We start from the raw sequence: 15,517 nt of genomic DNA, 5'->3' as shown, positions 1-15,517 counted from the left end.
CTGACCCCAGCAAGAATCTGCACTTGTGCCAGAGGAGTGGCGAGAAGTAGGAACACAATCTCAGTTGCGACAACCAAAGGAAGCAGTAAGAGGCAACAACCGGATGGGGAGCCCCAATGAGGTCATTCTCGTACCTCCCTCAAGACCGCTCAGTCTTAACACTGGCCAAATTGTGAGCAATCTGGCTTCCCACTGTGTCAAGACACGGAACTAACTGGGGGCGAGTGGGTGGAGATGTAATAAGAGAAAGAGAGACTAAAACACCATTTAGAGACAAATAAAAACTCCAGCAGATAAAAAGTGCTTATGCCATAAACTGATATGGGTGACAGCGAATCAGTGGCTCATTATACACCTCTCCTAATTGATATTTCCATTCAAGTCACTATTGCACAATCAAGACCGACTCCATAAAGTCCATCAGTAGAATTAGTCGTATCTAATAATTGTTTTTTTGGCTCTTTGCTGTTAACATTTATTGTAATAAGACTGGAACAAGATTTAGTTAACGGCAGTGTTAAGGGTTAAAGCTCTGCTTGCTGCTTCTGTAAAAAAAAAGGATTTCAGCAAAACAAAGATCAGATTATCTGCCACCTTGCCATTACAGAAGTGGCCCTCATGCAAGAATCACATAAGGGCACTTGAGGTGGCCAAAGCAGCATGTGTTTTTTCAAACCAGGATGTTAAAGGTGAACAGCGGTTCTTGCACTGAGGTGTCATTCTCTGGTTTCCTGAAGCATGTGTGGGATTGATTCCAGCCCTCAACTGTAGGTGTAAGCCTCTCCAATTGGGTTCTTGGTAAACAGAAGACTACCTGGCAGATGATCATTTCAGACACGGGGGATTTGTACTGAAAGGATACCAAATCAGGATAGGGTTTTTCTTTCCCTTTTGACTAATGGCCAGTATTTTAACACTATGTCGGCATGTTTTGCTCTGCACTACAGATCAGTTACAAGCAACAGGGTAGTATAATTAATAAGGACCCAAGTGTAATAACAATGAGAGTTTTACATGGAGTTACTTTATATTTTCTTATTCTTTACAGTAAGACTCTTACAATCTGTGCCAGGGAAAAGAGTGTATATGACCAAACAAACCTGATATATACAACACTTTCAAATGGATTTGGTTTTAATGAATTAGTAATTTTAATTGTTTAATGTAGGTACAGCTTGAACCTCCCTTATCCGGAAACCTCAGGACCTGGCCTGTTCTGGATAAGGGATTTTTCCGGACGAGGGGTGGTCATGCTAAATTGGATGGTACAAGTACTGAGCAAGGGGATATCGGGGCTGGCTTGCTTGGGGCTGGGAGTGAGGCAGAGAGATCATGGGGGGGTGGCGGGGGGCAGTGGATTGCGGGGTCAGGCCAGCGATTGCGGGAGTCGGCAGCGAGGAAGCACTTCAATTTGGTTAAGGACAAGGGATGGCTCCCGATAAGGGAGTTCTGGATAAGGGAGGTTCAACCTGTACCGTAAAATTTAATGAATTGCATTGTCATTGTTTTACTTTTTAATTCATGACTTACATGACCAGTTTAAAAATGGCCATTTTCTGCAGTTGCCTTGAACTTCGTAGCACAACTAATGTAAATAGGAGAGTCTGTGGCTAATGTGACTTATTAAATGGATACCAATGGGAGATAATCTCTCTTTAATATAGAATATTGAGACATTTCCAAATGCTACACTTGCCCACAGCATTCCTCTTCTGAATTTCATCACTCATCGAACTGCAGAAGCACACGGCACTTTCATCCTTCACAACATAGAAACATAGAAAATAGGTGCAGGAGTAGGCCATTCGGCCCTTTGAGCCTGCACCGCCATTCAATGAGTTCATGGCTGAACATGCAACTTCAGGACCCCATTCCAGCTTTCTCGCCATACCCCTTGATCCCCCTAGTAGTAAGGACTACATCTAACTCCTTTTTGAATATATTTAGTGCATTTAATCCCCTCGTCTAAATCATGAATGTACAATGTAAACAGCTGGGGCCCCAGCACAGAATCTTGCGGTACCCTACTAGTCACTGCCTGCCATTCTGAAAAGTACCCATTTACTCCTACTCTTTGCTTCCTGTCTGACAACCAGTTCTCAATCCACGTCAGCACACTACCCCCAATCCCATGTGCTTTCACTTTGCACATTAATCTCTTGTGTGGGACCTTGTCAAAAGCCTTCTGAAAGTCCAAATACACCACATCAACTGGTTCTCCCTTGTCCACTCTACTGGAAACATCCTCAAAAAATTCCAGAAGATTTGTCAAGCATGATTTCCCTTTCACAAATCCATGCTGACTTGGATCTATCATGTCACCTCTTTCCAAATGCGCTGCTATGACATCCTTAATAATTGATTCCATCATTTTACCCAATACCGATGTCAAGCTGACTGGTCTATAATTCCCTGTTTTCTCTCTCCCTCCTTTTTTAAAATGTGGGGTTACATTGGCTACCCTCCACTCCATAGGAACTGATCCAGAATCTATTGAATGTTGGAAAATGACTGTCAATGCATCTGCTATTTGCAAGGCCACCTCCTTAAATACTCTAGGATGCAGTCCATCAGCCCCTGGGGATTTATTGGCCTTCAATCCCATCAATTTCCCCAACACAATTTCCCGACTAATAAGGATTTCCCTCAGTTCCTCCTTCTTACTAGACCCTCTGACCCCTTTTATATCCGGAAGATTGTTTGTGTCCTCCTTAGTGAACACCGAACCAAAGTACTTATTCAATTGGTCTGTCATTTCTTTGTTCCAAGTTATGACTTCCCCTGATTCTGACTGCATGGGACCTACATTTGTCTTTACTAACCTTTTTCTCTTTACATATCTATAGAAGCTTTTGCAGTCCGTCTTAATGTTCCCTGCAAGCTTCCTCTCGTACTCTATTTTCTCTGCCCTAATCAAACCTTTTGTCCTCCTCTGCTGAGTTCTAAATTTCTCCCAGTCCCCGGGTTCACTGCTATTTCTGGCCAATTTGTATGCCACTTCCTTGGCTTTAATACTATCCCTGATTTCCCTTGATAGCCACGGTTGAGCCACCTTCGCTTTTTTATTTCTACGCCAGACAGGGATGTACAATTGTTGTAGTTCACCCATGCGGTCTCTAAATGTCTGCCATTGCCCATCCACTGTCAGCCCCTTAAGTATCATTCACCAATCTATCCTAGCCAATTCACGCCTCATACCTTCAAAGTTACCCTTCTTTAAGTTCTGAACTATGGTCTCTGAATTATCTGTTTCATTCTCCATCCTAATGTAGAATTCCACCATATTATGGTCACTCCTCCCCAAGGGGCCTCGCACAACAAGATTGCTAATTAATCCTCTCTCATTACACAACACCCAGTCTAAGATGGCCTCCCCCCTAGTTAGTTCCTCGACATATTGGTCTAGAAAACCATCCCTTATGCAGTCCAGGAAATCCTCCTCCACTGTATTGCTTCCAGTTTGGTTAGCCCAATCTATATGCATATTAAAGTCACCCATGATAACTGCTGCACCTTTATTGCATGACAGAAGCATAACATTATTTATCATATGTACCAAATAGATTGGGACCTATTGTCATACTTCTTTCCATTGAGTCACCATCATATGATGTAAGCCTGCATGTCCTCCTCATAAAGTTAACTGAATTAATGCGATGCTTCTACTCACAAAGTGAAGAAATGTCCCATCAAGGTCAACAGGCAAATGCCACACATTTGCATTATTAGTCTTAGTTTCCAGAGCCTCCAGTGGTTTGGAACATCAGAAGCCATTGCATCATGCAGGACACTCTAACTAATCAGTTCTGACACGCAAAGCAAAACCTCTGTTGCTGTTTCCAGCAGCGAATATTTCACCAGACACTGTGACGTAGAATTGCATTCTTGTTCCTTTTTTGACAATCCCATCAATTGAAACAGTAGCTAATTCAGCAATAGTGTGGTAATTGCTGTTTAAACATAGTTATTTTTACAGCTACTTAAGTTCTCAATTCGAACAAGTCACCCATTTCTTTTTTTTAAAACGTAGATCACTGTAGTGCTTCAAATGTTCCAAATAGGATTTTTTTAAATCCTTCAAGTGAAAACCTAAAGAAAGCACTGGTGTTTCAGACAAATATAAAATAGATCCATTCACACAATCTTTCATTCAAGACCCATCTGGTAGTTTAAAGATAAAAGTGTGACCTACTAACTAGAACAAAAGAAAAACTTGCATTTCTTCACATCTCTCAGCAGCGATCCAAACATTTCACAAATAATTGTAAGTAGTGATTTATAATAACAACAACAACTCGTATTTATATAGTGCCTTTAACGTAGTGAAGCGTGAAATGTCCCAAGGTGCTTCACAGGAGTATTATGCGATAAAAATTTGAAATCGAGCCGCATAAGTAGAAATTAGCGCAGATTACCAAAGGCTTGGTCAAAGAGGTATGAATTAAGGAGCTGAACAGTCAAGGAGGGATAAAGAGAAAAAGGAAACGGGGAAAAAAGTGGAAAATGTATTGAATGGCTCCGGAAGTATATATGTATGGCATTCATTTTGAGCACAGTAAGATCTGACAAACTGCTTTGTGATGAATGGCCAGTTGATCTGTGGAGATGTTTGAAGGAGGTATGTTGTCCAGGACACTACAAATGTTAGTATAGATTAGGAGCTCAGGTTCTGTAGTGGGGCTTGAAATCAAAGGTAACAGAACTCCGAGTTAAAAATCTCACCAACTAAGTCAAACTGACAAAAATTTATATAGCACTCTATCATGTCTTCAGATCATTCCAATGTGCTTTTATAAACTGTGGATTACTGTTTTGAAGTGCCGTCAATGTTGTAATGTACAAACTCATTTCACTCAGGAACCTTATAATCAGCAGTGAAGAAACCTTCATCCTATCAGTGACCGCTGGATCCTAAACTAACTAACAGAGGAGGAATGACAGTATTCTGACTGGCAGCAGATCCACCTGCACCCTCTTCCCCCATCAATGATATTTTAAATAGATTGTCATTCCAATACATTAAAACACCATCTTTGTTGTATATGACATTCAACCAAGGCCGTTCCAAAAAGCCTATGGAACTACAATATATCTCAAACCTATTTCACCAGTGGAGACACGTATGCACAGTGTAATCATTAATTTCTGATTCAGTACTCCAATTAAATGCCAAAAAATGAGTGAGATCGAAATAATCTGTACCCACTTATACTATCAAAAAATGCTCCCTGTGGGGCAGGCAATGGCATATACAGTACATACCAGTTAAAATGCACCTTTTTAATGGGAACATTCACTTCAAAAGGAATTTGCTCAAGCACAATTAATTTCCTGGAGACCTTAGAGTGCTTGCTTAATGGGAACAACTGGATACAGAGAACATTTTGCTCACTATGGCAGTGTACCCATTAACATTTTAAATAAGAGATTTCAAATATGCTTTTCATTCCTTTCAGTGAATAAGGGAACTAGAGTAAACATTTTAATCAGCTGCACTGTCTGGCTAGAACTTTATTCAGTTTAATGGGCTCGAGATGTTTTCACAAAATCTATCAGATAGCTACTTTTAAGATCTGGAGAAAGTCACCACATCAATATTGGATAGACAGGGACCTGTCTGCTCTCCAAGCTGAAGGTAAATTTGCATTGGCAAAAAATTATGGAAACATCAAAATAATCACTATCTGAACAAACACTTCTTTCATTTCACCGCTTACTATTTACTGCCTACAGAGACAGAACTGTACAGTTGACAAAGTAGAAATATGTACCCAAAATAGTAACCTTGCATTATATCTGTCTGCCTCTTGTGAAATATTTCAGTATTAAAGTCTTTGTCATGCATACCTTCAGCTGTTTCTTCTAAACTTCTAATCTTCCTCACTAAGCCCATCCCCAAGTGTCACAAGTGAAGAGGAAGTCTAACTTGTCTTTCAAACAATTGACCTCAGAGATTAAAATAAAGCTACTAACAATGCTGCACAATAGGGAGGTATGCTTGAAGAACCACCAGATCCTAATATGGTCGACATCCTTAAGGCACTTGTTTTCTGGAAAACATTCCATCTAATGACCCAGTCAAGAGCTGACAAAACTCCACCGCTTACAAGAATAATGACAGAGTTTGCATTATACGACACCTCATTCTTTCCTTCCACAACCACTTTCACTGTCTCGGTCTGCAGTATCAGGCAAGTCTAGCAAGGAATTCACAAGGGTTACATTCCTCATTCACTCTATTGCACTCAAATTGGATACAAAGATCATATTCTCCATGGGTATCAATGAGATTTCAATTATGTTTCTTATTCAGTGAATATGGCAACGGAGGTAAACATTTTAATCTATCCCTGCTAAACTGGCTCCTAACTCTGCTTCTCACAAGATTGCAAGCTAAATATGGGTGCAAATCCTTTCAGACCATCCTAGAATATCCATCCATAAAAATCTATAGTCTCCCATCACCGTATCACCTGTGTCTTTAATTATTCCAGCACTGGCATAACCCTCTCACCCAAATGGCCTCCTTCTGTGCTGTAATTTCATGAGTCTTTGATTCTAAAGTTTTTTCCTACACTACCGTCACGATTTAAATACCACCAACGATGTCTCCGCAAGATCCTGCAAATCCCCTGGGAGGACAGACGCACCAACGTCAGTGTTCTCGGTCAGGCAAACATCCCTAGCATTGAAGCACTGACCACACTCGACCAGCTCCGTTGGGCGGGCCACGTTGTCTGCATGCCTGACATAAGATTCCCAAAGCAAGCGCTCTTTTCGGAACTCCTACACGGCAAGCGATCCCTAGATGGGCAGACGAAACGTTTCAAAGACACCCTCAAAGCCTCCTTGATAAAGTGCAACATCCCCACCAATACTTGGGAATCCCTGGCCCAAGACCGCCCTAAGTGGAGGAAGAACATCCGAGAGGGCACTGAGTACCTCGAGTCTCGTCGGCGAGAGCATGCAAAAAACAAGCACAGGCTGCGGAAGGAGCGTGCGGTAAACCAGACGCCCAACTCACCCTTTACTTCAATGATTGTCTTTCCCACCTGCGACAGAGATTGTAATTCCCGTGTTGGACTGTACAGTCACCTGAGAACTCACTTTTAGAGTGGAAGCAAGTCTTCCTCAATTTTGAGGGACTGCCTATGATGATGAATTTATTCCAAGTGTTGATTATTCTTTATGCAAAAAACAATTGTTTAAATTTGCCTTTCACTTGTTTAAACCTGTGCCCTTTTGTTCAACTACCATTCTTTAATACACATATGCAAACACATCTTTGAGATCTCCTCTCAGTAATCTTTCTAGGGTGCGTAGTACACGTTCCTCCTCTTTTTCTTCATAACTTGAATCCTCTGACACTGTGGCTCTTCTGTAGAATGTTTCTCCCTTGTGTGTGTCAATGACTAAAGCTTGATACTTTTCTCATGCTACAAAACGGCAATGTAACTTCTCAGACTACTGTACCTCATGACCACCAGCACCAATAGCACTAGTAAAAAAAGACTTACATTTATATAGTGCCTTTCACAACCACCGGACATCTCAAAACGCTTTATAGCAAATGAAGCACTTTTGGTGTGTAGTCACAATTGTAATCATAAAATTAGCAAAGCTTCCACCTCTCTTAATATCACTAATTCATTACATCATGATTCTTCTATAGACCCTGCAACTGTAATATCGTTTTCCTCTCCAGGTTTTAATTCACTTGTCATATTTCATTCAAACAAAAGAAAATGAACAGGCTGGCAGGTGAGATTTAGAGAGTGAGAGGCGAGGAAAGACTCATACCACAGGTGTTAAACAACTTGTATCAACTAATGGATCCGATATTGGTGATTCTGAATCAGGAAGAGGAAGAGGCATGGCCATGTAATCTTGATTTGCTCTTTCTGATTTCAGTTGGCATAGTCAATATTCAAAGTATCAAAGCCAAGTGAAAAGAATAAAGTACCAATGCCAAGATAAGTTCGTGGTTCGAACAGCTATAATATCACAGATATTTGAATTTACTGTTGACTCAATGCTTAGCTATTGCTGACTATTCACTGAGTCTTCTTCAAGTTGCAATTCAGTACATACACTGGCCCCAAGTTTCGACATGATTTGCTCATGTAACGATGGGATTGGTTGGCATATTTTTCATACTTGTTTTTGTTGTGAGCAGCAAGAAGACTCTTATAGCCATGGTACATGAACTTTCTAGAAATTGGCTTATTCTCACTGAATTGTGGCCATGAAACATGCCAGGGGATTAGTGCGTACATTTCAGTGCACAATGTTCTCAGAGAGAAACAGGCCAAAATACTTTGAAGGTTTCGAGTGTTGCAGAAACACTTTCTGAGTAGCTGACATCATAATTTCCCTTAGCTCGAAACTAAGGACAGAACTTAAATATTTAACCATGACTTAGTCCTGGAGTCAGTATATCACAGACCTCTTGAATGTGGTTTTTAAGGCAGGACCACCATCTTCACTTCTGAGGACAATGTTTAATATCAACAGAAGCATTATGTAATAAGTGATCACAGTGGTATAATCTGGAGTCAGTAAACTCAAATTTAAAAGCGATATACAATGAAAATCATGTCATATTTTAAGAGGTAAAAGGAGATCCATTAGATTGATACCCTTTGCTCTACCAGTGCAGAAAAAATTGGTGCAACTGATTCATTGTAAAAGCATTGTGCTGCATGAAAGGTGCTGCAGAATGTTGGGTAGTATTAGTTTCCCTTGTTACTTAGTTAAATGTATGAAGTTAAACTACCCATTCAAGGGTTTATGCCTGAAGACTGAGACCTGATGATATTGGTATCTTCACGCGCAGTGTATTTCTGCTCAATGTAGAGGTCCCCTGGTGAGTAGCAGCAAGAAGAGACAATCAGGCAGTTGATTCACATTAAAAATGCCAGTCTTCTTTCAGCACTCAGCAGGAGGACAATAGCAGGGATCATCAGAATAACCAAACAGGGAAACAATTCGTAACAATGGAAATGGGCACAGGAGGGAGAAAGTGTTGCAGATAAAGCACAGAGGCTCAGTGTAACAAAGTTAGTAAAAATAGCATTGTCCATTATTGGTCCAGGATAGTCTGACAGTGGAAATTATTTGGAAAGAAAGTACCAAAATTCTCCGAGTGTGTTTTATGTTGTTACTAATGAATGATTTATGAGTTCTGTTCTGCCTTTTGGGTTTGATAAAAGTGGTCAATATCAAACCGAACTTCCGAACCAAAGCTTCTAGCTGCTTATTGTAATCGAATATTAATCAAGTGCACAAATCACCCCTTGGGGGTCATTTTGATTTTTCTACTGTAAAACCGGTGATAGTGAATCGGCAGCCTATCTTACATCGCTCCCAATTTTTATTTCCATTGGCTTCATAGAGGCATAGATTCTTGCAGCACAGAAAGAGTACATTTGGCCCATCATGCCTGTGCCAGCTCTTTGGGCCAATTAGTCCCACCCAAACTGCTCTTATAGAAACAATGGAAATAAAAATCAGGAGACATGTAAAATGGACTGCCAATTTGTTATCACCTGTTTTAAAACTATCGCACAAAGTCAAAATTGAATCCCCCCCTTAGAAAGAAATACTTATGTAGCCACACACCATTTAAAGTATGGAGTTGGGGAAATGACTAACAACTATCTTGTTTTGTTACTTGGTTACATGCAGAAACATAAATATCAAAAAAATTAAAGATTACAGATAATGCAGCAACATGATTTCATGAAACTGGTAGTATCACATCATTTTGTTCATAAACCAATCTCATTGTGAACAGCAGTTCTAAAATGACAAAAGAACTTCTAAAACTGGAATTCGGAAATGAAAACGCACATTTGCTGCTTCATTGCACTAATATTCAGCTAATATTTGACCCGTGACCTTTGCTTTTGTTTCAGTTGATCCCACAACGGGCTGCGTGCATTTATTGCATCTGCATGACAACCTTGTTTCTGCTATTTTAGCAGAAGCAAATAGCCGTTTAAATTAAACCAGGTTAGTGTGTGTGTGTGAAAACAGCAGACAGAGGGGATGGCCTAATGAACGTGTTAAGCATTTGGTCTGCTGCTATCACCAACGATTGGTTCCAGGCTACGTTCCTCAAGTACAAAAGTACGACTTGAAATTGCCCTTACCTTTGTTGCAGCTGGGTGACCAATTATCACCCACCCAGGGCAGTACTGATCATCATGGTGTGAGACAGTGATATTATTGGCCCACTGATCCATAAAACCATTGGGTGTATAGAGACCACAGTCTCGCACGCTGGTCATTTTCTCAAAGTCTTCACACACGCCATCGCCATCGTGAAAATAACACCTGCTTGGTTCATCTGCAGGCACAAAACAAAGAAAAAACAGTTCAACAAAATAAGGAATGCTATGAATTTCTTTATTTCAGTCCCTGCTGTTTTACACACTCCTTTTATTTAGAGCTTTTGCTGCAAACCATGAAGGACATGTTTTCTTTTTGCAGGAATCTATAAATCTGCCTCTCCAAAAGTAAACCTAGGAAAGTAGGTTGTGGAAGTATTACTGGAAAGTAAAAAAACACAATTAAAAGGTGAAAAAAAACTTTTTCATAATGCAAACAAGCTGCCAAAAATAAATTAACTTCAGAAATCCTTAACAAAAACAAATTGCCTGCCCAATAATTTTCAGTTCTTCCTGCCGGCCATATCTCTCACTCTGCAAACGAGGGGAATTAAGGTCACGGGTCCAGAAATCATGGATAAGCAGCTAAAATCAGGGGCATGTTATTCCACGGTGCGTATCACCATGAATATTCAAATTACACTGTAATATTATTTATATGTTTTTAATGAATTTGATGCACTGTTCTGTTATCTCCACAACCAAATGCAAATTTAGGGTTTCCTGTCACACTTTTTTTCCACACTTCTCAATCAGAGGAATTAGTCACTCATTGTGTTGTGATGAAATAATTTAATCTTTAAACTATATACCATCAAAAAACAATATGATGTTAATCTCACTGATTGAATGGTGCGAGAAATCAAATTAAGCATTACTGACTTTCTTGATCCCTGGGGCCCCTGTTTTTATGGTGGACGAATAAGTCAAAATCTGTTTTTATTACAAAGGATTACCAGATTTTTACTGGTATTTTGGGGATTGTATTCATAATTCTGTCTAATTTTTCCAGAAAAACTGCAAATCGGTGTCCTCGACTCTTGTAAGAAATATTTAGACGGACAGTTTTAGAACTGTAGAATGTTTTAAAATCAATAAAACCTGCTTTGAGATAGGGACAGAGTGAAAGGATTTGAAATTTAACTGCAAAATCAATCTGCCCCAATTCAGCAGCTGAGGTTGCGAGATCTGTTCCGTCCCAGCTTTTAGCCGATTTTTATGGACATTGATTAAAGCAGCAAGCACACGAGGGGTGAGTTTTCGAGTATACCTGTTTTAAACTTGCGTATTTTTCCCCTAAAATGGAAGAAAGTATATCCCCTCACTGATCTGCTTGATGCAGTTTTGGATGGTACCAAAGTGAATGTGCAATTCAGTCACCTGCTGTGAAAAGGCATGCTAAATATAAACCATCAAAGTTCACTGTGTGAGAGGAAACAGATTTGCAGGATGCTGACTTATCTATGTAACCAGTCAACCTTGTGTTAAATACTCTCATTTATCTATTTGTATCAGTATTAACTCCTATTTATACAATCTGTTTTGAATCAGGGGAGCACTGCAGAGTTCACAAAGTCTACAGCGCTGATGAAAGTCCCTCATCCTCTCTTCCTGTTTTCAAACCAAACTTGAAGTTGATTTTCATGTGAATGTCATGCAAGCCTTATACATAAACTGCTTCCCCTGCTCCTGTGTGCTTCAGATTTTGTGCCAACACTGATGTGAATTGAACAAAAATAAGGTTTGAGTACAGTAATTGAAAATGTGTGCAAACAGTTTTTTTTGGAATTGCCATTTTATTGCAGCCTTGTATCACTTTCCTACATTATTGCTCTCACTGGCAGCATTATATGAGAATACACAAGCTGAGAGCAGTAAATGCTGAACCAATCCAGTATTTGTAAACACTAGAGTTGTTTTTAACGACATAAAAGTAATTCTATAACTGGTCTGAAGGAGCTATTTGAAATTCCAAAAATGTAATTTTGATTTCTACCTTTTAGTGGGTATTCCTTATGCTTTGATCATGATATCTAGCTATTTCCTTATCCAAGCTTGGTGTACATCTTCTGCCTTTCGAGGTCAATATTTTGTTTCTAGTTATTTTATTTTTGTGGTCTCATTATTATCACTTAGAAAGCTCAATTTCTCTGAGTTTTGCAACGCTCAATATGAAAATACCCAAAATCAGCTATCATCATTCTGTCGTCTCAATGATTAAAACTTAGAAAGTTAGATACAGAACTTGGACAATCCATCAGTAGGGACACTATTGTACATCTCGGTCATAATGTCACGGCTCGTACTAAGAGTGTGAGAGGTCAGTTGATATATTGTATGTTCTAACATTAATAAGAGATGGGTATTGCTGGCATTTTCAACATCAACTGCAATGTAAATAAAAATAAGAACTAAATTCCTCATATGGCTCAATTGATGGGTGCCCTGCCCAGTGCAGAGCTGAGCCATGCAGACGAGATAGGCGCCAGCTTTAATCCCCAATCTGTCCTGATTTAGGGGATCTCCTCTGGGGAGTGGTAAGCTCACTACGGGCCCAAGTTTCGGCATCTGGTGAAAACGGCGCACCTCCGAGACTTACGTGACCTGCCTGGGCTCGAAGGTGCGCCGGAATATTCTGCAGCAATTCTCCGGTCCTCCTGGACCATGGCGTGGCGTGGCGCAGCGTAGTCTCCCTGGGGAGGAGCCTGCCTGCAGGGGGGGCGGGGCTAGGGATCATGCCTTCTTCTCAGTGCCGGCAGCGTTGCGCAGGCGCGTTGGAGCATGTGCGCCTGCACAATACCGGGGGGTAGCGTGGGTACCGGGGGGGGGAGCGTGGGTACCGGGGGGGGGGGGGGAGCGTGGGTACCGGGGGTGGGGGGAGCGTGGGTACCGGGGGGAGGGGGGGAGCGTGGGTACCGAGAGGAGGGGGGGCGTGGGTACGGTGGGGGGTGGGAGGGGGCGTGGGTACCGGGAGGGGGGGGGTACTGGGAGGAGGGGGGCGTGGGTACCGGGAGAGGGGGCATGGGTACCGGGAGGAGGAGGGACATGGGTACCGGGTGGGGGGGGGCGTGGGTACCGGGAGGAGGGGGGCGTGGGTACCAGGAGGAGGGGGGCGTGGGTACCAGGAGGAGGGGGGGGTGTGTGGGTACCGGGAGGAGGGGGGCGTGGGTACCGGGAGATGTGGGGGGGGGCGTGGGTAATGGGATGAGGGGGGGCGTGGGTACCGGGGGGGGGGGAAGTGTGGGTACCAAGGGGAGGGGGGCGTGGGTACAGGGAGGATGGGGGGGCGTTGGTACCGGGTGGAGGGGGGGTGTGGGTACCGGAAAGGGGGGGGTGTGGGTACCGGTAGGAGGGGGAGCGTGGGTACCGGGAGGAGGGGCGGGGTGGGTACTGGGAGGGGGGAGGGGGGGCGTGGGTACCGGGTTGGGGGGGGAAGTGTGGGTACTGGCGGGAGGGCGAGCGTGGGTACCGGGAGGAGGGGGGGCATGGGTACCGGGGGGGAGGGGGGAAAGCGTGGGTACCGGGGGGAGGGGGGGGCATGGGTAATGGGATGAGGGGGGGGCATGGGTACCGGGGGTGGGGGGGAGCATGGGTACCCCGGGGAGGGGGCATGGGTAATGGGAGGAGGGGGGGCGTGGGTACCGGTGGGGGGGGAGGAGCATGGATACCGGGGGGTGGGGGGGGTCGTGGGTACCAGGAGGGGGGGGGGAGTGGGTACCGGGGTGGGGAGGGGGTGCACGTGGCAACCGGGGTGGGGAGGTGGGCGCGTGGCAACCGGGGGGGCGGAGCGTGGCAACAGGGATGGAGGAGCGTGGGTTGGGGGGCACTCAATGATCGAAGGGCCGGAGGAGAGAGCAGGGGTGACTCCTTCCAGCCTCTCCTCCCCCCTCACACACACCCCCCCACCCCCCCCACACACACCCCCCATCCCACCCCCCCACACACAGCCCTCTCCCACCCCCCCACACACACCCCCTCCCACCCCCCCACACACACACATCCCCTCCCACCCCCCCACACACACACTCCCCACCCCTCCCACACACACACACCCCCACTCCCACACATACACACACACAGACACACACCACACACACACACACACACACCCCGCACCCCTCACTGTCAGACACAGAGAGAGAGAGAGACACTACAGTGAGAGACACTGACAGAGACACCTTTCCTTCACATAAAGGTAGGACTTCTATTTTGTATTGATTGATTACTTATTACTTTGGTCTTGGTGCTTTAGGTGCAGGGTTCCTTCTATTTTTTATTAATTAATTGCTTATTACTTTTTGTGCTTCGTTTAGTGCTTGGTGCTTTAAATGTACTGCTTTGTTTAGTGCTTAGCACTTTAAATGTACTTTGCTTCTTTAATGTTGTTGTGAAGGTGTTTATGGAAAATCCTCTAACTTCCCTTACCCCCCGCTGTTGTGATGTTGATGTGTCCTTTGTGTTTAATGTTCCCCACCCGCCGTCTCTGGCTGTGCCTGCACTAAACTTAACTCGAGGTAAGGTTTTGCAGAACTTACAAAAGTGGACACTTACTCCATCCAAAGTTAGTTTGTAGTAAGTTTTCACTGCCGAAATTTGCAAAACAGGCCTGAGTGGCTGGACACACCCCCTTTTGAAAAAAAAGTACCTTACCTAAAGCCAACCTAAACTAACTCACTAGAACTGGAGCAAACTAATATCCGAGAATTGCAATTTCTAACATACTCCAAACTAAACTAGTTGCTCCAAAAAACTAGGAGCAACTCCACCCAAAACTTGAGCCCTACAATTGGTCTTAGTGGCCTGTCAAAGGGAAATATCCATCAAGGATCCTGCTCCTGACTGCTATCATAAGAACATAAGAATTAGGGGTGGGAGTAGGCCACACGGCCCCTCGAGCCTGCTCCTGTGACCCCTTTCCTGGAAATTGGGCATGTGTGAGACAGGTTTGAGTTTGGTGGTGATGTCCCATGGTTGAATACTGCTTTGACACTCGCTATCTAGGCACGTGCGTGAAGAATGGAGACATTAGTGAGTTTGTAGAAGGCAGATGTAGCCTTTGGAACCTCTCAGGAGGAGAGAGGAAAATTGGCAGAGATAAAACAAGAATTCCAGTTTTATTTTTAAATCACTGATCAGTGTACACTTGGCACACAGTCTTAACCACATTAAAGACGTCGATTAAATAGAACATCATTTAATTGGCAGGACACACAGGAGTTCTTTCTTTCTTTCTTCCCAGCCTGAGAAGAGGAAAGATCCCATAACACCTGAAGGTCTTTCCCATCACAGGAAAAACAAGCGTGATATCTTGTGTAAGTGTAGAAAGTTGAATTGTTTGTGAATTG

At 43.2% G+C, this 15,517-nt stretch overlaps 1 protein-coding gene across 3 annotated transcripts in view; it reads right to left on the bottom strand.

The window, feature by feature from the left end:
* LOC139232515 (pappalysin-1-like) overlaps positions 1–15,517 on the bottom strand; it is a 322,505-nt gene that overhangs the window by 192,654 nt on the left and 114,334 nt on the right. For all 3 annotated transcript variants that reach the window (XM_070862846.1, XM_070862848.1, XM_070862849.1), the window contains exon 10: positions 10,155–10,351. In XM_070862846.1, coding sequence (XP_070718947.1) covers positions 10,155–10,351 — 197 coding nt within the window. The remainder of the gene's footprint in view (positions 1–10,154; positions 10,352–15,517) is intronic.

This window comes from Pristiophorus japonicus, chromosome 20 (genome assembly GCF_044704955.1).
Source record: "Pristiophorus japonicus isolate sPriJap1 chromosome 20, sPriJap1.hap1, whole genome shotgun sequence".
In the NCBI taxonomy this organism is placed as follows: domain Eukaryota; kingdom Metazoa; phylum Chordata; class Chondrichthyes; family Pristiophoridae; genus Pristiophorus; species Pristiophorus japonicus.
The sequence above is the reverse complement of the archived record's forward strand: the minus strand, read 5'-3'. Positions and strand labels throughout refer to the sequence as shown.